At 37.7% G+C, this 24,451-nt stretch overlaps 1 protein-coding gene across 1 annotated transcript in view; it reads left to right on the top strand.

The window, feature by feature from the left end:
* Nucleotides 1-232: 232 nt before the first annotated feature.
* Nucleotides 233-24,451, top strand: part of LOC308408213 (neuronal acetylcholine receptor subunit alpha-7-like) — a 34,007-nt gene continuing 9,788 nt past the window's right edge. The window contains exons 1-4 of the mRNA XM_080900382.1: nucleotides 233-544; nucleotides 15,831-15,970; nucleotides 19,398-19,442; nucleotides 20,115-20,224. Of these exons, the coding sequence (XP_080756508.1) occupies nucleotides 475-544; nucleotides 15,831-15,970; nucleotides 19,398-19,442; nucleotides 20,115-20,224 (365 nt within the window). The 5' untranslated portion in view covers nucleotides 233-474. The remainder of the gene's footprint in view (nucleotides 545-15,830; nucleotides 15,971-19,397; nucleotides 19,443-20,114; nucleotides 20,225-24,451) is intronic.

The following is a 24,451-nucleotide window of genomic DNA, read 5'->3' on the forward strand; positions in this document are numbered from 1 at the left end:
TATTTGATTAGACTAGTTGAGTTTAAGTAGACACTAATGTAATCTCTAGTCAGTGTCTCGTGAGCATGTTGTAGGATTTAACATTCAAATGTGAGCTAGTTTTCAGGGTTAGCACACAATTACTGGGTTACAGGCATCTCATCAGCCTCATCTGTGCTCATACTCCCGTGACAGAGGCTATTACTTTACTGTATCCTGTTGTGTTACCTGTGATGCGCACTCAGGCTGGGAAGGAGGTGCACTGTGCAGCGTTGTGTGCGTGTGCGTGTGAGGGAGACTGAAGCAGCGTGAACGTGCCAATCTGAACTCCGCACTCCTGTCTGTCAGTCTTTTTTTTTCTTTTCTTTTTGCAAATCTCTCACGCCGTCCCGGTCCCCTTCGTTTTCCCCAGCCGCATGTTCATTTCACCGCCGAGCCGGATCAGAGTTCCCGTCTAGCCGACACAACCGCTGGAGTTCACCGGACGGTGCCAGCATGCGGTGCCACAAGTTTTGGAAACCGTGTTCGCTTGGATTTTATATTTGGATCGCAATGCTTTTCAGAGGTAGGTTTGGGGCAAAGTTGTTCTTCCCCTCCAGTTTATACAGATGATCTAATGAAGGGTACCGACTTGAAAACGATTTTTGTTTTTGGTTTTTTTTGAGGAGGATGGTAATTTAGACCTGAGTTTACGTCCTCAAACGACTAGTAGGGAATCTTTTCGGAATTTTCGGAAAGTTTTCTAACATTAAAAAACAATCAAAATTGATAGGATAATTTTAAATTGTCTGACATAAACAAACCAGAGTACGTTTAGATAATTTCATATCTGGATATAATGTGGAATTTTTTACTTAAGACCTCACAGTACAGGACTAGGTGACGGTTTTTTGTTTAGCAGTCACCATACACCTGCTGAATAACACTGGCTGCTGAATCTTTCACAGGCTATAGCCTGGGTAGGAAATTCAAAGATTTATAAATCTTTGAATTTCCTACCCAGAATCCAGACTAAAAAACAAGTTAAAGACGCAAAGAGTTATTTTTAAACACTGAGCATATGTGTGCTATGTGTGTTACTCTCTACATTAATGTTTGCTGCGTTGAATGATGATGATGTGCATGCATGACTCTATAATGCATTGCTAAGCCCCATCCCATCATCAGCATCATCATCTAACATCTGGGTTGGTTACTTAACTCAGTGGTTTTGCTGAATCTGCTTTCCAAAGCACTGCTTTATGCATAGACATACCCGAACCTGCCACCTTCCACTTCACCAGTCAGAAGGGAGGCAAGACCAGGAGACAAGGTCAAATCAAGTGATAAGACATTCTAACACATGTCACATATGGCTGTTGGCATGTATTGGTAATAGCACGCTAGTTATCCTTGAACAGGGTTAGCATGTAATGACTTCTCAGAATTGTGTGGTTTACCTCTTTCTTTTTTGTTGTTTTACATGAAGCAAGAGTAAAAACTTAACTGTCTTGGAAGCTTAGTTTTGCTTTATTGACATATGTGGACATGAACCAAAAAATGAAGGGAAGCGCAACAGAATGGATACGGTTTGTTTCACCCATTGATGTTTTTTTTTTTTTACTGTCTTTTAAGTGGCTACCAAAAATCAAGCACAGACACGACTCCACAGCACGCTGTTCAAACAGGGCATCATAACTGATGAAGCAAAAGCGATGAGCCCCATGCCAAGTAAAGGGTATTACCTCTCTCCATGTTAAAGGGGACAGAGGGAAAACAATTAATCCATTAAAGTACTTCAGGGAGTAAACTGGCACATCCAGAAAACATGCTTAGACTCACAGGGGTCCAATATAAAGACTGTAACCTCCCCCAACCACCCACAGACACACACATACACCCACCCACATACACACACACTACTCTGACTACACCAATGGCATCCTACTGAAACAACAGCCTCACTGCATACGTGTGACTCAGAATCAGATGTTTTTATTTAAAATAGCAGGGAAAAAACAAGACAAAGCAAAAAAAGAACAACCTGAACTAGTCTTCTACCAAGTGTTTCTAGTCTTCTAGTGTTTTCAAAATCAAATACTGGTTGACCATAGAGTTGTATTTGTTGCATCCATCCATCCATCCATCCATCCATCCATCCATCCATCCATCCATCCATCCATCCATCCATCCATCCATCCATCCATCCATCCATCCATCCATCCATCCATCCATCCATCCATCCATCCATCCATCCATCCCTTCTATTCTGTTTTGGCAGCAGGGTACACCTTGGATAGGTCACCAATCTATCGCAGGGCTAACACAACCATTCACACTCACATTCACACCTATGGGCAATTTAGAATGATCAATTAACCTTACCTCACTAATTGCATGCCTTTGGATTGTGGGAAGAAGCCTGAGTACCTGGAGAGAACTCATGTAAATATGGGAACAACATGCAAAGTCCACACTCTTAAATTGTTAATGTCTAGAATGGCTAGCTAGGGTGGTAGTGGTGGGAGAAATTTATGTGTGTACCTGTATGTGTGTGCAGAATATTTATAAATGTTAATATTCTATAAAAACTGTTTATATGTTTAGTAAAATAAAATAGTAGAGTTTTATACTTAATGAAAAAATATTAATGATTACTTTGGATTAAAAAATTAATTAAGGTTGATTTCAATTGAAAACAGGGATGTAGAGGTTCTTATGGTAGTTTCCTCCACTCTACTGAGTCAAACAAAACAGAACAGTGACCCGAAAAAACTGATGTTGTAGAGCTCTTTAACGTTTTCTAGTTTTGGTTATCTTTATTTGTAAAGCTCTCCTCAAATTATTTTCCCATCCTTTACCACCCTTGGAAGTCTGTGATTACTCAAACATTTATAACACAGCATGTTGTGCAGAAATAGTTAACAGGTTGTTCTGCTATTAAGTTAAACTCAAATGTTTAAAAGTAAACCTAAAACATTTTTATTTTGCATTAACCATGTAGGTGTTGAAGGATTTTTGTTTCCAAATCTGTAAAAGCATGTGGGTTGTGTTCAGTGTATACGAGATGTGGTGGTCACAGACTCAGTGCAGCACTTCAGAGGTCTTAGCTCCTGGATTAGGATTACAGTGGTGTCAGGAAGCCATAGATTGTAAATCTCTCCTCTATAAATTCATCTATCTAGAGGTCCATTAACAAACTGCATCATACACGATTATGCTCGCTACTGTAGCCAGTCACACAATGCTGGAAATGATGTGTTAATGGATGAGTTCATGGTTCATCAGTTGATTTAAACATCCCACACACAGAATGGTTATAGTGTGTGTGCTTGCTCTTTGGAAGCCCAGAGCTGCACAGAGAAGTGACAAGCATTATTAGTTAGCAACAGAATATGTGGATGGTTAAATCTATTATATGAATTACAGTTTTCTGTTTTATCTCCATCCTAACGGTCTCCTTTACTTGCATCATTTTTAGCTCTAGGTCATTTCTCTAGTTTCACCCTTTTATTAGGGTTTTTTTTTACACTACTTTAAGTCATAGTCTTACTGCCTCACTAAAATATTTTGTGCTTTATTGAAGTTTACAGGTTCAGAGACCCTAATTTAAGCCCTTTAAGCATGATCAGGAATATGATGAAATGTAAAGGAATCCAGGATTTTAAAGGCTCTGTGATGGACTGGTTTTCATCCATCTCTTACACCTCCATCTAGCACAAATTATTTTTTCTCCCTGGATTCTTTTTGTACTTCCTGCTTAACTCAAATCAACTAATTTCCCAGAGTCTCATGTTCTTCCAGTCTCCCCAGCTGCATTTTGAATCAGGTTAGGTAATAGGCTAGTGACCTGGGTTCAAATGTAGGTTTAGAGCTGCTGAACATCTGGATGCTTCACTGCTGACCTCCCCTGACTGATATGTTTCCTTGCCAAACGACTGATAGTAAAATAATGAGCTGCTAGACCATGCCAGTGTAGATATGTCCTCAATTTACATGAATGCACACTTGCCTGGTGTTGGAGCCAGAGCGCAACACACAGTTTATAAGAATCATGCAGATTCTTATAAACAGAATCACACAGAAAAGCACTGTGCAAAAGTCTTGAGCCACCCCTCATTCTTTAATGTGTTGTTAGAAAATGGGAAAGATGTCCGGCGTCTTATTGAAACATGTAGAGTCATATGTGAACAAACTTGAAAGCCAATATTTGGTGTGATTATCTTCATTCTTCAACAGAGTCTGAAAGCTTTAGGTAATTTCTTTAAGTAGTCCTCAGGAATAGTTCTCCAGGCCTCTTCAAAGACATAGAAAAGCTCTTTGGATGTTGGTTTCCTTTTGCTCTGTCCTCTGTCAAGATGATCCCACACTGCTTCATGACATAGTTGGTTAAACGGGTCAGATTCTTGATTGGTTCATATCTGGATCATATCTTCATATCTGGTGAGTGGAAGTTTTTATTTTAATTAGCAGTTTTAGATCTGCCTAAAACCTAAATCAGGGGTTCCTCAAAGCACTGCCCTTGGTCCATTACTCTTTACAATTTGCACGATCTCACTTAGTACTGTCATAAGCAATCACAGTATACAGAAATCTGACCACATTAACACAGTATTGAAGTCACTTCACTGACTCCAAGTGCAATATAGAATTACCTTTAAAATCCTTTCAAGGATTAAGCCTATTATATCACAGAGCTCTCAATGGTTAGGTCCCACACTACATCTCTGACTTGCTCACTGTTTATTAACCAGTCAGAACTCTCAGGTCGTCAGACTGAGATGACAGGATTAGTCTCACTATACTGAGGGTGCTTTCAGTTATTGTGTTTCTGTTCTTTGGAAGGAGCTGTCTGCTGACCTGAGATATTATTAAATGTGTGTGTAAATTCAAATACAACCTCTAAACCTTTTTATTCAGACAGCCTTACACTCCATAGGGTTTTTTTTGTTTGTCTTGTTTTATTTGAATTTGTTATTTTTACTGCTTTATTGTAAACCTACACCATACATGTTTTTATGTTTTTATCTTCTGGGTTAAGCACATTGAATTAGCATATAGTGAAATGTGCCATTCAATACTGTTCAACACTGTTTCATCCCTGGAGTATGTTGCTATTTCTTGTTTCTGTCACTATAGTGTCTGGATTCTATTATCTCTCCACACTGTCACTGTACTGTGTTGGCCACAGTCTACAAAAGAGATTCATATCTATGCTGTTCACCTTTCTATTATTGTTTTATTTAGAGTAAAAAAGAAGATTTGAAGTGCTGTATAAGTACTTTAAAATTGACAAACTGTTAGTTGTAGGAGTTTGTGGTGTAAAACAAGGTGTGTTGTCCTGATCTAATTCCATCTCCTAGAAGCAAATTATAAAGTCTTAAACTTTATTTGTTTGAACCTGTGAAAATCTGTTTCCCCTGCAATGATCTGCATATAGTGCAGCTGTTATTGTTTTGAAAAAATAACTGTGCGAGGCGATAACTTCTTTTTTACTAGTATGTTGACCATTTTCCTGAAACCTTCCTTACTCATTGTATTTTTGGTCACTTATCTTGGACATCTGAAGTGACATTGGACAATTGTTCTAGGTTGACATCACTGGCCCTAAATCTGAATTATATCCAAACTACAGGTAATGATCTGCCTCTAGGATCAAAATCTTTGCCTTCTGCTGTGCCAGACATTTGATTTTTGTTTTTGACGTTCTGTTATATGTAGTATATCACTGCAGTCAAGTGAATTCAGGAAATTTCAGGCTCTGCGGTGCAAGGAACAGCTGTGATTGGCACATGCAGGCACGCTGTCAGAGAGAGCTTGATTTGCTTTTACTTCATGTCTAGCTGTAGCACACATTTTCATTATCAGTCAATCACGTTCATTTAAAACTGCAGGAAGTTGAAACTGTGATTCAGATTAAAATGTGATTAATTGTGCAGTCACCTTCCATCTTTTAGTCTTGACTTCTGGATTCAAAAAGCTAACTAACCTTTAAAATCGACAAAACAATGTGTAAGATCACACAAGGTATACCTATCATCCTGCCTATAGTGATGTTACGCATTCATTACCAATGCTGCAGCAGTATTTTTTTGTGTCAGACATATAATTTGTTGATATCTGCAGGACGGACTGCATTTTAAAAATATCAGTATGTTTCATAGCTGAGAAGTCCGTCTATTGATACTGCTTCAAAAAGACCCAGTTACGTTACATCCCAGTCTATTTAAGCAAAATATACAGTATTTGTTAAATGTTTATATGTTACGCCTAACTGCAAACAAGGAATGTATTATAGTTTGCACTCTAGCCTGTGTTTACATTCTGATTTGGTATGTTTATTTTTCCAGCTGCCAGCAGATTTGATTTATATTCAGCAAGTTTATCATCTTTGGACTAAAAACATTCACGGTGTGACTTCGGCATCAGATATATTGCACATTCATTCAATAGTGGAAATTTTTCCATATTTGTTTCTTCCGCAAACACTCATAAATACAGTGCACTAATGCCATATATTTGCATGAGAAAGGGTCTAGATGCGTAGCATTTGTTGTGATGTCGACTCTCCGGGCCCTCAGGGAGTGGCATTCTGTTAGCAGCTCCTTTGTGCAGCATAGTCCTTGCCAGATTCATCACTCTAGTCCCAGGGCACTGTGGGTTCAGAGCCTTTTTGTGTTCCATACTGGATGATAGATCTGGCTTTTTGCATCAGGTTTTATGAGATTTGCCAAGTTTGTTGTGTGAAACAAAATTACGATAAATAATAATAGATCTGTTTCTTGTGTAGAGTTATTTTATTTGTATGTTTTGTGCTTTTCTCTTAGGGACAAACCTCAAAAGAAAGAACCTGCTGGCTGCATGTAAATTAATGTTGAGTCACACTAAAGTGAATGTCTTTAAAGCCTTTTATTTGTATTTTAATCTTCCCGAGCCTTTTGTTACTACAGCTTTGTAGTGTTGCTGTTTATTCACCAGGATTAAAGTTACATCATTTAGAACCTCGGGGGTCCCAGCTATACCAGAGTCCCTGGGTTAACTGTGAACAATGTCTGTCTAGGAGCAAGATCACTGGTGTGAATAACAGTTTATGAAGACTGTTACACTCCAGCTGCAGGAAAAAAACATCTATAACAATTGCTCCATCACTTATGGATTATATATTATGCTGAAGACAGTTTTGACATTAGGAGATAATGCCTTTTGAGTCCTTTTAAATTGATTAATGTTCATGAGATGCAATTTTGCTGCATCATCTCACTACTGTTATACATTTGAAGGCTGATGATGGGTGTCACTGTCTCAGGGTATAGGCAGAGGCAAGTGCAGATGAGGAAGAGATGGAGTGGCACAAGTATTTCAACCTTTTGCCTAAGTAAAAGGTCTAAAAGTCCTGAACGTCTGAGCTATGGATAGTAAACATAAATGGAGACAGCACAGTGGAGCACCACAGGGGCCTGCATCCTCCACAATGCAGCCCCTTGATGGGGTTAAACTCTCTGCAGCATGGATATGATTGCATCATTGCACCCCGATCTGGGAACCAGTCTTTCCAGTGCTACAGTAACTGGTCAATAGTCAATATGCTCTGATGGTGTCATCTGTTTAGTATAAGAACCAGATGTGATGTTTTCCACAGCACCAGTATCGTCTTCAGTTTTAGATTCAGGTTGTAAAATGTGACTCACAGACAGCCGGCTAGCACATGTCCTCATAACCTCGGGGCTGATACAATGACATAGCACAGGCACACCAAGAATACTAAACACACCATTTCTGTCCCATTTGTTACCACTTATCTGTTAAATATCAGCATTCCCATTGATTAGTTTTCACTCAACTAATCACTCCAATAACTTCAAGTTAGTTAGCAATTTTCAGGCATGAATTTCAAACAGGCCTGAAGTCCTTTATTCACATGCAGTAAATAGCAGGTAGGTCTGCTGTAGATGTGTTTTCACTGCAGGAAACACTCAGTTTGATTTTGGTAAGGGTGCTGTCTTAGTTCTATCTGCTATGGAGATGGCAGGTTAAAGACAATTTAATGCGATCCAGTGTCTGATATTTGCTTTCTTACCTGCAGCTGAGCTGGAAAAAGGTCGAGGGCTGCTGTGCATGTGTGAAAACAACTGAAGTTACTCAGCCTTATGTCAATATTGCAAGTTTAGTTACATAATATTTTGGATTTGCCCAAAGCATAATAGTAATTAAATCACTTTTAACTGTATAGGTAATCTACACAATAGATTACCTAATATTCATGATTCATGTGGCAGATTATCTTGACAAAGGGAAAAAATGGACCGAGAAACAAAGCCATTATCATCGCTGCACAATGGAAAGCAGCTCAGCGTGGATAGGTTTACCTGGCCACAACAGGGGCCCTGATTTAAGAGCTGGTCATTTAGTACTCTGCTTAAAATAGCAATCCTGTTGTTTGGGTGTTTGTCTAAGAGGTATGTGTGACAGCAAGAAGGAGAATGAGTCCCTCAGGCTGTTTGTGTGTGAATAGCCTGTCTGATGAGCCTGTTTAGAAGCCTCATCTGAACATACTGACCTAGTAAAAATATCCAAAAGGGACAGAATCAAATAGCTGAATTTCTCAGTATATATTAATTTGTGAGCATGAAAGAGAGAAGATTAATGTGCTTAAATGCCACCCCAAAATCACAATCACTTTGCGATGGTCACCTTCTGCCTGTTTGTTTGGCCTCACATGACCTCGACCTCAAACGACTCTGCTATTTGTTTGCAGCTGATTGGAAATAAATTGCATAGGTGACAGTGCTGATTTGGATGGTTTTGTTCATATTTTTGTGTGCGCCATCTCATTCTCTGTAAATAAGAGCAAAAGGATAGAAAAGGGAGAATGTACTTTTCATTTTCTTGTAAAGATTTGCTCTTGACATTCAAAAGTGCTTCAGATAATTTATATTTGTGGAAATAATCAACATAAATCCATCCATCCATCCATTTTCAGCTAAGTCAGTGACATTTGCGTACAACACATAATTTAGATATCGTAGATATTTTGTACTAAAACGAATAATTTGAGCTTCACTGATCACATAAGAACAAATTTCGGTTACATTTAAGCCCTCAGACAAGTTCTCATAACGTTGATTAAGTCTTTTAGCATTAATGATATTATGAAAGTTGCCTTGCTATTACCTAGTTTTTCAAAATTTAAAATCTGGTATCTTATAGTGATACTTTTTAGTTTATAGAGCAATGTGTAATTTGTTGGAGGTGAAGGAAGTAAAAATCATTGCACTGGAAAATGAACAAGCTACAGCTAGGTGGAGGTGGTGGAAAGACCAAGGAAAGTTTTGAGCAGCGTCTGATTCCAAAGTTAAAAAATAAGAACCAGAAGTTAGAAAGATAAGACCTGCACTGCAGATTTAAGGTGTTTCTTTAGACTATGTCTAAAAGAGTCCATCCCACAAAGCACCAATATCATTATTAATTTCTTTAGTATTTGAAGACCTCTAAATTTTTGCTCGCATACAACATCAACACAGACTGATTGAGAGACAAGCGACACATTTCTGGACAGGTTGTCTTATCAGCACAGAGCTAAAAACATAATGATATTCATACCAAATTCACATCTCCATGGGTCTCACATTTTTAATTTCCTCTCCATTCAGTTCCACAGTCATCTGTGAGCTAGAGCGCACATCCAATATTCTTCTAATAAATTTCATGTCAAGGAAATCCACACAAATAAAATTGGCATGGTCTGTAGTAGTAGACCATTTGAATATGTGAAATGCATTAAACTTTCCCCCTGGTGGTGCCTTGGAGTGACCAGGAGCAGGCTGGCTCTCCTTATTAGAACTAAATGCATGCAGACACCTCGGGGTAAGCTCAGAGTACCAAATCATTATGAATTGTAATGTGGACACATCATTGTGAGCCTGTGAGTGTACTGAGTTAAAAACAAATCACCTGTTTCTGTGGAATCTGTGTCTAATGTGGAAATGAGGATGAGACTTGTATTGACATCAACAACACATTGCCATTGTGTTTGTTCTTGACTCAGAGGTAGCTGTTTTTTAAAAATGAAATTTAGCCTCTTTTTAAATTTACAGTTGCATATTCTTTTATTGTTGTTGTTTGTATACAGTGAGTCAGCAGCAATCTCCTGCTGGATGCCTCAGTGTTTCACCGGTGATAAAGATACTGACACAGGGTAAACAGGTCATCAGAGCCATGGGATGAAACCGAACGTCATTAACTGGGAGGGAGAAAGGCAAAATATAGAACTACAATGGGCTGCAGCGGGCTCAGTGGGGCTGAGCATGACAACACAGCTTTTCTCCCACTTTCTTTCTTGTTCTCACTCACTTCTGTGGTTGCTCTCTGGGAAAGGTCCAGGTTCTTCTGATGTGGTAGGGTCCCCTTTCTTCATACTAGCTGCAGTTAGCTCACCAAATAAAATGAAGTTTTATGTTTAATTGAGAAGTATTAACAGCAGAAGTCTGTCGAAAAGAGAATTTGGTTAAACTTGAAGAAAATGTTTCTTTGTTCAAAACTTGGCTGCTTAAGTATTTTGTTTGAAGTAAAGTAGACGTCCTTCTGACAATTCCTGAATTTTCTCTCACATAAACAATAAATTTAACTCAAACAGAACCCTGAAAAAAGTGCTTTCATCCACAGTAATCCACAATTAAGTGCATTTTTCTGCAACAGTGTGTGGCCTACCAGTGTTTGTGAGCTTTCTGAAGGAGGCAGAGATAGTCACTACTTGTTCCAGTGGCAGTATAGACTCAAAGTTTGGTTCCTGAGACTGAGACAATTGTCTCTTGACCTTCTCTGCTAATATCTACAAATGGTCTGACCTTCACTTTTTAAATGTACATATAAATAATGAACAGATTCTCTGTTGTAAAGTTGAGCTAATAATCAATAATTTTGTGACCTTTTCATAGGCTGATCATTTCCTGTAGTGATCTATATGGGGTTAGAGGGACTGAGCATTGAAGGCAGTTGTTGTATAACATTAGCCTGAGTTTAGCAGGGATAACATGCATAGTATAAAAGACACAATACGTTAAAATGAAATATGTTAATGATGCAGCTTAGTTTCAACAAATACCCCCATGGTCAAAAGTAAATGCATTAATAAACATGTTATTTTTTAACTGGCAAGTTATTCATGTACTGTAGTTAGGGAAAGTTTGTGGCTCTTCTATTAATAACACCAGCATTCAACCCTTAAGTCCCCCCTAAAAAAAACCAGCAGAGATTTTTGGGGGCCTTAAGTAACATACTCCTGAACTGGAGTAGAACAAGGATTTTCTCTTCCCAACAACCACAAACCGCCTGCTGGTCTTCTGCTGGTGCAATGGTGGTTAGCGCAGACATGTCACAGCAAGATGGCTGTGAGATCGTTTTTACGTGGCGCTTGTATGTTCTCCCTGTTACTGTGTGGGTTATCCCACTAGGTTAATTGGTGATTCTAAATCAGCTGTATGCAAGATAGATATGTGAATGCTATACACACACAGTGATGCTCTTTTATATATACATTTTCAGAAAGAGAGTAAGGAAGTAAATACTATGAACCCAAATGTTGTTTTGTCAGGACTCTGTAAAAATCTGTATGTATTTGCATATATTTGTACAGTGTACAGGCAATAGAACTTCATTATTAAAGTAGGACCCCATTCAGTAATAGTATTTGGTAGTATTTTGCAGTATTACAATTTATTTCTTTAATTAAAGACATTAACTGGTAAATGGTAAATGGCCTGTATTTGTATAGCGCTTTACTAGTCCCTAAGGACCCCAAAGCGCTTTACACAACCAGTCAACCACCCATTCACACACACATTAACCCATGTAGAACACTCTTATCTCCCTGCAACAGGAACACATTTGCCCAAATGGGTGAATAAAGTGCCAAGAAAGTGCTCCAACTGAGGGTCTACATCAGTTGACCTATCATGGATCACCATTAAAACAGTTTTCACATTTTTTCCCAACTGTGCAAATTGCTAAGAAGACTCGTAGAATAACATATACGTGTTAAAAGTATATATATATATATATTTATCTTTTTCCTTGGTTTAGTTTAGTGGTGTAAATGGAGTCATTTGGAATTGAAATGAACTTTGTGTAAAGGTGACTGAGATATAACCTCAAAGGTCAAACCTCTCAAACTATTTATATAATATTCTTAGTTCTGAAAATATTTGATTGACCTCTCTTGTTTGACCAGCAAGGTCTACACATATTCTGAGTATAAAATGAATGCTTTTCCTTTACGATACCTTCTAACACTGATGCACGGTAATCTTTCATATTTCCCCCTCAGAAACATATTACCACATGGAAATCACAAATTAATACAATAAATATATGTCATATATTTTCTATATTTTTTTTTCTCTCTTTAATATATTGACCTATAGTGTACTGACCTTGGTAAGACTTGAGTGAGAAACCAAATCCATCATAATCCGAGTCTAGAAAATAATTAGCATCTGTGTTAATGAGCCACACCCATACAAGTTCCTAATTAAAAGTGTGTCACTCTCACTTTCTTATTTCAAAAAGAAAGCAACATTAACAATAATCTAATTCAATCTAAGCCAAATCCAAACAAAAAAAATTAAGAAAACATATTTGACTAAAAAAGGAAAGAATTTTTTTTTTATTTCTTTGAGGATTATCTTTATAGACAGTTTTCTATTATACTTATTTAAACAATAGAGCAGATTTGGAAAACATTGAGATAAATAGTGAAGGTGATTAAGAAAAATAGCTCCCACTGCTCCCTTTACTTCCTTCTTTCATTCCCTCTGCTGGATGCGTAATCTTTGTTTTGTTTTGAGGACGCCTCTCGCTGTGTTGGTGGAAATTATTCCTTCATTGCATCTACTCATATAATCTTCATTAGTGAGATGATTAAAAAGAAAAAGAAAAAACAAAACAAAAGGTATGAATCTACCCCTTCCTCCCTAATGTACACTGCACACGGTTGTATGTGAATTAAAGTTTGCAGTGGTTTATTTGACTTGATTATTTAATTCCTTATAAACTTGGTTTTATGATACAAGCTGCAACAGAGACTGAGGTTTCAAATCTTTTTGATTGGTTTAGTTATGTTTGTTTGGCCCTCTGTTCACATTTCACAGTAATAACACATAAAAGTGACACAGGAGGGAGATTGCCGGATAACAGCTGCAGACGAGGCTGTGTTTGAGTCATTGTGAATGTGTGCATGCAAATTTTATTGAGGGTATATCGACATATTTATAACTTTGTTGTGCTGTGATTTCTTTAAAATGTCTTTTTGACCTTGCAGAAGAAATCAACTTTTAACATACTCGTAGTCCATTCCAACACGTTTTTAAAAAGAAAGAAAAACAAATGGTACAGATGGTGAATAATGGTTCAGCATGCATGTGTGTGGCTATTAATGAGTTTAAATGTTTATGTGGGAAAAATATTTATTTATCAATCCCACTTGAGCAGAAGGTACTGGGCCTCGGGTGGATGGGTGCATAAAGTCTGAGAGTGTGAGGAGTCTTAGGAGCAGTCAGAGGGCATCTGCTGTGCTGAGCAGCTTCTTGCCTTTGACCTAAGGCTCCGTCCTCCTATAATTCTTCTCATTATAGTCCTAATGGGCCAATCAGCAGCATGCTAAGCCAAAGGCATGCTTCTATCATCTTCACAGCTTTGCAGGGCTGTGTCAGTAATCCCTTCTCCTTTTTCCCATTCATACTACATGCCTTCTCTGATGTATTTGTTCTGTTTCACTGGATTACTCCATCCAGCAATTCACTGTTGACTGCCCTCTGATGTTAATATGAGGGAGTCCTTTTACTGTTTGCATTAGAGTATCTATATGCATGGGAAGAGTAGCAATTTGGTATCTAGAAAACAATGTGTGGATTTAATGACCTGTGTGCTGTTGACCATGTTTTGAGAGTGTTGTGATTCCCAAAACATATTGGTCCTATGAAATCCTTTAAACAAACTATCAAAAAATAACAAAGATAATAAATGTATGGGATTTAGTATTCCATCCACCCATCCATCCATCCATCCATCCATCCATCCATCCATCCATCCATCCATCCATCCATCCATCCATCCATCCTTCCATCCATCCATCCATTTGCTTCTGCTTATCCTTTTCAGGGTTGCAAGGGGTGCTGGAGCCTATCCCAGCTGTCTTAGGGTGAGAGGCAGTGTACACCCTGGACAGGTCGCCGGTCACCATGTAGCACATCATCATATACCAGCTAGCCCAACATCAGTAACCCTTCAAACGTCACTGCTGTTTAGTTTCCTGTCTTCATTTATGCCAGAAGTGATAGCAGAGCTGTATGTTTTAATTTTTTCAGAAATTCCTCAGTCAGAACATGGTATATCATGTTTAGGTGGGAAACTAGGCGAGCTAACTTTCTGCTAACTTCTAACTCAGTGAAATTGAATAAATTCTGTTTTTATGGATGCCTGGATTTTAAACTTCATTGTTACACCTGGTAGAGCAGCCACACTGATCATTTTATTAAAGATGAAAGAATTTATCTTTAATAAAATGATAAAATGATAAAACTCAGAAAATCTCAATCTGCTTTCATAAAAATTAGTTTGCTGTACTCAAATAGTCTCTGTAGCCACCAAATTTGAATCCAATAGCCAGTAAATCTGCCACAGCTCTGCGATGCTATCGCGTCAATGTGGATGAAAGACTCCAGCAACTTGTTGAATCTATGCCACAAATAATTAATGCAATTCTGAAAGCAACAGGGGGTCCAACTTCACAGCAAGATGTAACTAATGAAGGAACTAGTGGGTGTATATTATCACTTCGACTGTTAATTCACAACTTCAGCTTATGTTTTTCATTGTAGCTGGAATCCAATATCATTAAGAAATTCATCTACACCAACCCTCAGATGCTCACGTTTGTAGAGAATTAATGCTATATTGAATCAAGTTATTGGACATGCATATGATGTCATTTTAAGTCATTTTTGATACTCTAATTCCAGCTGTTTGATAATAAAGGCAGAAAATCTGATTTTTATTTTTTTTACATTTTAAGGCCAAATACAGTATCATCCTGCAGCTAGTCAGAACAGTGACTTCAAGGTTAACAAAGTGTCCTGATGTGAAAAGTTAGGTTGTTCTTGTGCTAAACATGTATGGGGCATTTGAATCAATAATGGTGACAAAAGCTGGGCCAACAAACACATCAACCTAATCACCTTAATCCTAGAGATCCCCAAACTCACAGTCCCTCCACCCTCTCTTTGTGTTACAGTCAGCAGATGTATCTGCAGATGTCAGCACTTGTTTATTTGTTCATTATTCATCAAAACTCATGGCTCAACATACACACCTTCTTCTTATACATTTTCAATAAGCTCACATGATAAACTATAGAAATCAAAAGCCTCTAGAATGAGGCAGTAAGGCAGTGGTGCCAGCAAATGAAGGGTAAAAGGTTCTCAAGACCTTTAAAGATACTTTTTGGATTAGGAATTCAGCCCAAATGCACCACAGAATATGTTCCAAGAAATTGGATAGTCCAAGCCAAAAAAAAAAAAAAAACGTCTTTCTCCATAACATTGTTATTCTACCACTAGATTTATGGCTTAAAATGCAAAACACACCCTATCAATCACATGCTGACCTTCAGAAACTATTTATAGTGAGTGGAGGGCATGTAAGGAGTGGAGCATTTATGCAAACTAGTGGAGCTTAGGTGTAAAAAACTCATAGACCTCCATACTTGCTTTCATTCTCACAGAGCCTCCATGCGTATATGTTGTAAATGCAGCAGACGGCACTTTGGGTTTAATATGTATTCAACACAAACCCCTTTTCCTGTTGCATTTGTCCTCCAGGGTCCTTGCAGGGCGAGTACCAGAGAAGACTGTACAAGGAGCTGCTGGCTAACTACAATCGATTAGAGAGACCTGTGGTCAATGACTCAGCTCCCATCCTGGTGGAGCTGGGCCTCACACTTCTGCAGATCATAGATGTGGTGAGAAAACTGGATGTGTGTGTGTGGCATGGTATCTAGTTTGGTCATTTTAAAATAAAGAATGTGTGGAAAAATATGAAGTTTTCCAGGTGTAATTGTATGAAAACCTGAAGTGGATTTTAGTTACTTTAACGTTGAAATTTTTGTATTTAGCTGAGTGCTACATTCATGGAGACTTTTCCGTGTAAGAGTTGTGGCTTTAAGGTTTGCGCTAATTTTGCAGGTGACATTAAATATTACACAATACAGGCAAGTATAAATGCAAATGTGTTCTTGTTGTGTCTGTTTGAAGCTGTAATGTGGGTATCCATGAAGTGATTGATGAATCAAACACTACATTTGGGTTAATGAAACAATTTTAAAAGCTCTGTTTTATTCTATTTATTTTCATTTTAAGGTGGCTCTATTGTGTAGTAGTTTACTTATTTGCTTGGCAAGTGAAAGGTCACTGATTAGAGTGAGGCCCACTGTGGTGACCACTTGTTGCAAGGGAGGAGCCAAAAGTAGATTACATTTTATTTTTAAAATTTTTGCAGCTCCTTCTTGCAGCTCAATTGTAGTTTTTTACCGTGCCTCAAAAGCCCTGTGATTTTCTCTACCACAGTTTCCCATGTTGTCTGGAGTATATTTAAGAGATTTTTTAGAATCTCCTTTCCTGATTGTGATTTTGAGTTTGTGTGAGATTGCTCATACAATTCTTGTTTATTAGCACACTGAATGGCTGTTACCAGCTTGTAATGCATCCCATTTGGCCAAAAGGTGCCCTCCTAAACTTTGTGGTAAGACTGTTTTCCTTGTTAATGGTTGTGTTTAAACTCAACTTGTGGTTTGTCTTACCTTCGACCAAGTTGTTCTGGTGCGTAAATCTAACCAAACCCAAATCTTACTGTATAGTTTAATTTTAAACTAGAACTCTGCCCAATACACAGTGGAGTGACCACTGTTGATGTGTCTATATAAGAGTAATAAAAATGGTAAAAGTAATTCAGTGGTTGATAATATTCGATACAGGGGAGCTTAATACACTTTAAACAGTTGCAGTTTATGAACATTATATTTTATTCCTCTTTTCTCAGGCCTGTGACCCCAAAATCAGGTTTCTACTAACTTTAATGACTTTTTAAATAGTAAATGATCTTCTCAGAGTAGCAGCAGGTTGTCACATGAAGCCTCATTAACCATCAGAAAGAATTAAAAACGTAACAGACCCGACAGAGGCTGTGTGTACATTTATCAGTCAGTCTCATCCACAGAGAGGAGACAGTTTAGGGAAGTGTTAGCATGTTACATGCACTGGTTCTGAGATTTAACTGCCATGTGTCTGCTGTCATTTGTCAGAAATGACAGATGCAACAGTTTGTGTGTGTGAGAGCGTGCACTTTCAAAAGGACGTCTTCCTTTTGAAACTGGAAACAACTGGAAATAAAGCGTTTCCAGTTGTTCTTGTTTAATCTATTTGATAATTAAGGAACCACATGTTTTTCTGATGATCTACAGTTTCTAACAGACTGAGGAAGACATTCAGACAGATTCAGAATTTTACACTAGTTTACTGTAGTAGGGCTGTAGTCTAAAACAAACAAACTTTCAGTCCTTCTAAAATCATCTTTCAGTCTGTTTTTCCACTAATTTTTGTTTCTCTTTATATGTGGTGATGCTTCTTAAATCACTGAAAAGCTTTTATGTAAAAACTGAGGACTCAGATACTTACAAGTCATTTATTTGTCAGATCAGATTGGCTCTCCTTCATAAAGGGTCTTCAGTTAAGAGTGTACAAAAGATGTGTTTGGAATTAAATTTTTTTAGACTGAATGTCAATTAACTTTTCTGCACCTCAATAGGTTTCTTTTTTGACAAAGATTTTTGACTGTTCCAGACAACTTTCAGAAAAAGGCTAATCCTGTTTATTCCTCCTGTCTCTAACAGTCTGATTTCTACTATCCATGTTGTTACTGAGATACTTTGACACGTGTCACCATCTTCTGCTCTTAGTTCAGTGGTATCCTTCGTTAATAGATACTCAGATTTTGTTGAAAGTGTGTCTTTGAGCATGGCCCAGGCCCATTTATTCCATCATACACCTTCCAAACAAAGTCAGCAAATTGAAGTGCAGTTTTTGTCCGCTGAGCTGCTTCATATGGACATAATGTCTGTCCTGCTGCTTCAAAAGTTATCAGTTTCCTAAAAAGTAATTCCTGAGAGAGGCTGTTCCAGGGCATTTTTGTTGTATAAGTAGAAGCTGCTTAAAGCTCTTGGCAGTCTCTGATGCTTTTTCAATAATGAATCTGACCATCCTCTAGTTTTTTTTTTAACTTGAGTGACGTGGACTTCATCTGTAATCAACAACCAAGGGAGCAGTCTTGACAGCAGGGTTTTGACGATGGTCTTAAGGAACTTTGTGATTTCTCATCTTGGCTTCTGGACAAGTTCATGCCACCGAGACCTGCATTGCTCCTGTTCTCCAACATCTTAGCTGGTGCTTCAAACAGCAACTGGTGTATTGTGTTCACTGAAGCTTTGGTCTGATTTTTATATGACGTGAAAATGCAAATGAACACGTATTGATAGAAACACCAAGATATTACTAGGAAATGTATACAACACTATTACTGTAACATACAGTAGAAACCCCCAAAGCTTGATTTTTGCTGCAATAATAATAATGATAGACCATAAATTAAATAAATAAATATTGCCATTCTATACATTATGGCCCTGTTTACTGTGCTGCAAGAATTTTGTCTGACATCAAATAGATATGCAAATTCAGCTTTTCAGGATATTCCGTTTTATTTTGATTGTTTCATTAAATTGTTTATAGACAAAGTTATTTACCTTTTATTTGACAAATTCAAAAAGAGGACAAAAAGCTAAAAAGATGCAGGAATTCTGCTTGGATTTCATTTAATATATATCCCCTTTTCTTTAAAGTAAGGGAGCACAGGGAGCAGGAATAGTGATGCTTGCAGAAATGCTAATTTCCACCCTGCAGCTAGAATATGAGCAACATCATTTCCAGAAATGCTATATGTACACTTTAAAAACATTTCCGAAGTTCATTATTTTATAATGTTCGTCATTCTTTGATTTCAGCATGACATGCAGTATTTTACAAGAGCTAGCATGATATTTTACATTACATCACCCCTGTTTAACAGACAGTGTTATATAAAAAAGCTTGGAAAAGTTTTAAATAGTCCTTTGCCACCATGAAGCTCTTTAACTGAGCTACACTTTATTGCAAAAAATCACTTCTAGAAGGTTTCACATAGCGTGGTTGGTTCTTTGGAAATGCAAAACAGCTGCAATGACTTGCTGATCACAAAGGCATTTTCCAGTTTATTAAATATGAATTGCTTTGGTTCTTTGCTCTTATATAAAAGAAAATCTCACTCTCTTTTTGTCTTTCTTCTACTTCTGTTTTTAGGACGAGAAGAACCAAGTGCTGATAACGAATGCCTGGCTGCAGCTGGTGAGTTAAAGTCTGAGTGGGGCACATGACCATCAACTTAATGTGCTGTAATACTTGCTTAATTGTTGTCTCTGAAAATAACAGTGCATGCTCTAAAAGTTGGAATAGTCTTACTCATTTCGGCAACTCTATTATCAGCATTATAGGTGTTTTTCAGTTACACCTAACAATTTGGCTTTTTTAACCTGCTCACCTATGAAAGCCTGCCTGGACCCAAGCACCAGATTCTCGGTCTATGGAAAAAACATTGGAGCAACCTGATGTTTAGGTTTCTAATGGTACACAACACATAGGTTGTTAACACAAAAGGCTCAAGCAGCCAGATTCAGTGTCTCTGTGTCATTGTCCTGTTGCCTTTCCCGCATATACTGTTTATATGACACAGTCGACACCCAAGTCCAAAGTCCAGGTGTATTTAAAGAAATAGAGCAGCTTTCAAAAAGCTAAGGGAAGAATTATCACTAGTTTACTGTCCCATGCTTTTTCTATTTTAAGATACAGACTTTTAATGTAGCTTGTCTGCTCCATTTACATTTTTGCTATTCAATTTCTTACATTGTGACAGGTTACAGGTTTAGCAGTGCATGAGGGTAAATTATGCCATTTTATAAAAATGCCACATAATCTATAACTGAATGAATGAGTCTATAAATATGTATGTTTCTGTCTCAGTACTGGACAGACATCTACCTGACCTGGAATCCAGAAAACTATCCCGGTGTCCAAAACCTGCGATTTCCTTCAGACCAGGTCTGGACGCCTGACATCCTTCTTTACAACAGGTCAGTTCTGACTTTGTCCACTCATTGCAGCCTTACTTTAGAAGGTTATGACCTTGATCTTTCTTAAAAAAATGTTTTTCTACTTTTCTTGTGGAGCAGTTTAACACTGTCTGTCCTTTGCTACAAATAAACTCACCTCTCAGAGCCATCTTTCCTTGCACTATGTATTTTTGACAGGAGCGAATTAAACGTGTATATAATTCTTTAGATATGCCGCCTTTTTTTAAATTAAATTCCACCTTTAATCTCCACAAAACCGTGCAGATTAGTTTGAGCCAAAGTGATAAATATTCAATCAAAATGCAGCACAAACACATTAATACAAAACAGGAGGAGACAGGTTATTTTAAAAACTCTGTGGCAGTCAAGTCACTGACGATGAACGAAAGCTGATAAAAAGCAGCTGATGTCATTAAAACTGATTTTCACTATATTAAAAAAATATTAAAATGTTAAAAAATAATAGTTTTTAATGAATTTAGGAGCCGCACAAGAGCTAAGGTCAAAATCATTGTTTTCATAAACGATGTTCAACAAGCTCATTGCATTTTTGATTCAGGTCAAGCTGATGATGGTGGCTTATCCACTTCATGCTTCTGTGTAAGGCTTTCTCAGTCCAATTAGAGATGTAGGCCAGTTGTTTTCCTCCAAAACAACTAATTGCAATGCTTGAGTGAGAGATGGATGTTCAGTTTGAGACTAAAAGGAAAGGAGAAGATGAAGGGATGGATAAATTTAGTACCTCCAGCACACACATCACATGGAACATTAGGACAAAACAAAGGTCTAGGAGTATTAACCCAAATTTTAAAAGCTTAGCTTTTAGACCTGCCAGGATTACCCAACCTAATCTCTTGACTCTCACCCCTCTCTTTCCCCATGTCTGCCTTTTACCCTCCCCTACCCCTTCACCGCCGGCCCGTCTCACCATCCCTCTTTTCATTTCATTTCATTTGTGTCTCCCTCCACGTCTCTTTCATAACTCACTGTCTTACTATAATTCATTCCATTCAATCAACTCTTTCTCTCCATATTTTATCGTTCCCATCTTTCATCGAGTGCTCTTTATAAATCACTCCATCTGCTCTGTCAAAGTGTCAGCATGTTTCCTCGCCCTCCTCTCTCTGCCCGCTTGTCTTGTTTCTGAACTGGCTACACACTCCCCTAAAACTTAGGTGCTACAAATGTTATTTACCAAACACTTTGTTTTGGTGTTTTGTCTCCATATTTTTTTGTTTGACTTTTTTTGTCAAATCTAATCAAATCATAGTGAAACGTATCAGTCTGTGCAAAACAAAGGTTCTGTCCTCTTTGTTTCATGTTAAGGGTTTTCTATAAATTTGCATACTTTGTCAAAGTAAATTCTCCCTGTTGTATTTTACAAAATATATTCATAGTAACATATGTCCATTACAGCACTACTGCTAATATATTATGGCCTGAATATTTCTTTTACAGTTTTTTCAGAGCAATGGCTGAAAAAACCCCCAAAACAGACTCTAATGAGAAATCAAAATATCTGTTGAACTCGCTAAAAATGAACAGCAACATGAAGCTAAATATGAAGATCCAGTCCACAGTTGAACATGAGGGTTTATGCACCTCATGAGGAAATATCTAAATTTACAGTTTTCAGAAATATTAATAATATAGCTACTATTACAGTTATTATTGGTAGGGTTGCTATAGTTACACTGCATGACACTGAGCTTTTACACAAATGCACAACAAACATCTGTACAAAAATTCCCACGACCTCTTCTCTTAGGGGTGCCACTTGGGCTGATGTATGCAGTCTTGGTAAATATAATAATTACATACTAAATAGTACTTATTCCATAACACTTTAACTCATAACCTAAAGTAACACTGTGAGGGACCAAGCAGCCAAGGCATAGAGGACACGGGAAAAATGTCTTCAAAATGGGTTCTCTTTATTTTAACCCTCAAAAAAAGTTCAAAAAGACAAAATTCAAAAATATAATTAGTGGGCTCATAAAAGAGGTCAACTAAATATAACTCTACAAAAAGTAATTTCCAGAAACTTATATAAACAAAGTGGACACAACTTAACTCACAAACTGACCTATAATCACAAAGTTTGACCAAACCATTTACACACAACAGGGGGGAAACAAAAACAAACACCAACACTAACTAAGCACAGAATAACTTTAAGTAAAGCTAAAACACCCCTGTTTCTGATAGCACGTGCTTGGTCCTGCTGAGCAGGCATTTTGTTCTCAGCCATACCTTTTGCCCAGACAGCAGACAGCCAACGCTCCAAACCAGGTAACTCAAAGAAAGAGAAACATAATTAATATAACAGAAAATATTTTTAGAAAAACCATACAATGCTATTATGCGTGTGCCTCATAATATCAGTGTTAGGTTTAAGTAAAATGATTAAAGAATCATATTAGTGAATAAGCAACTGCAAACCAAACTAATAAAGTGAATGAATGGACTAGTTTTACCTATGTGTGGCTGATGCCATCACAAACATATTCAACATATATATACATAACATATATACATGTAAGGCAGCACGGTGGCACAGTGGTTAGCACTGTTGCCGCACAGCAAGAAGGTCCTGAGTTCAATTCCACCATCAGGCCGGGGTCTTTCTGTGTGGAGTTTGCATGTTCTCCCCGTGTTTGCGTGGGTTCTCTCCGGGTACTCCGGCTTCCTCCCACCGTCCAAAGACATGCAGCTTGTGGGGTTAGGTTAATTGAATAATCCAAATTGCCACTAGGTGTGAATGTGAGTGCGAATGGTTGTCTGTCCCTGTGTGTTAGCCCTGCGACAGACTGGCGACCTGTCCAGGGTGTGCCCCGCCTCTCGCCCTATGACAGCTGGGATAGGCTCCAGCGCCCCCCGCGACCCTGAAAAGGATAAGTGGAAGCGAATGGATGGATATATACATGTATACAATGAATCTGCAAATATATATATAACAAAAAAACTGCTATGAGGCATATTAAATAACAGTTTGTCATTTTTACCCAGAGATCTCGTCATCCGGTTTGGGCTAATTTATCTGTGATTTATAACTTTATATAACTCTAAGAACAAAATGTATTGCACTTAATCACTCTCATTTTTATGTCAACACTGTGAAAGATGCACTTTGTGTTTTCTTTAAATGAATAATTCCATGTTACCACTGTTGGATGCTTGGTGTAGGTGTCCTCCCTACAAGTTGTAAGCTGAAGAATGAAAATAGGAAGTACTTACTAGACAAAAGCTTACCATAAATTTTTTTATTCATTTCAATTGTATTAATATTACCATAATGATGTTTAGAGGTGCTGAGATCCGATTCTGTCTAAATATGGAATGGACTGAATGGAAAGACAAAAAATGAGATAAGCCAGCTCATTTCTTTCCCAGTGTGAAATCTCATATTTCTCCGATATTGCTTTTGTTATTGTCAGCCTGTTTTGTTCACACTGCTTCACAATTATATTTTACGCATGGGTAATCTATACAGTGAGCCATGGATTTATCATCCAGAAGATATCTGTGCATTCCTGCCTGGGGAAAATAGTTTTTTATCCTCCATCTTTGCAATAGTTTCAGTCTTTAATTAGCACATTTCATCTTCCAGTTCAATAATTACAGTGGGTCTAATGACTTGCTTTTCATCAACTGGCCTCATGAAAACACAAACCAAACTTTAATTAACAGATGAGACCGTTAAGATATTTCTCTTCTACTGAGACTTCTACTTTACTTCTACTATGGCTTCTCTGAAAAAAACCAAAACTTTTCTGTTAATTCACAAAATACTAAGTTTTAAAAAGACACTTTATTTTCTGTTTCATGCTTTGTCTTTTACTTGTTTCGTTTTAGTACGCCAGGTTTTGGATGAAGCCTTTATAAATGCTGAAACACTGAGAATGATTCAGACCTTTGATGGTGCAGATAAAATAATAGTCGTTATAGTTATACCATTGTGACATTTTTCAAAGCCACCCAGTGGCAGGGCTGTTCTGGTTGCTGAGCATATGTTTGACATCTCTGATATAAAGTAAATAGAACTATAACGGGCCGAATATTTGAGCTGTTAACTTTTCTCTCATTAGAGGAAACAGAAAGCTGCAACGATGAACATAACAGACGTCAAATTCAGGTAGGACAAAGACTGAATTGCAGTTATGGCAGAAAACGTAAACATACAGCACACAACATTGTGACAGGCCATATGAATTAATAGAGAAGTAA

Source organism: Rhamphochromis sp. 'chilingali' (assembly GCF_963969265.1).
Source record: "Rhamphochromis sp. 'chilingali' genome assembly, chromosome: 13".
NCBI classification, from domain to species: domain Eukaryota; kingdom Metazoa; phylum Chordata; class Actinopteri; order Cichliformes; family Cichlidae; genus Rhamphochromis; species Rhamphochromis sp. 'chilingali'.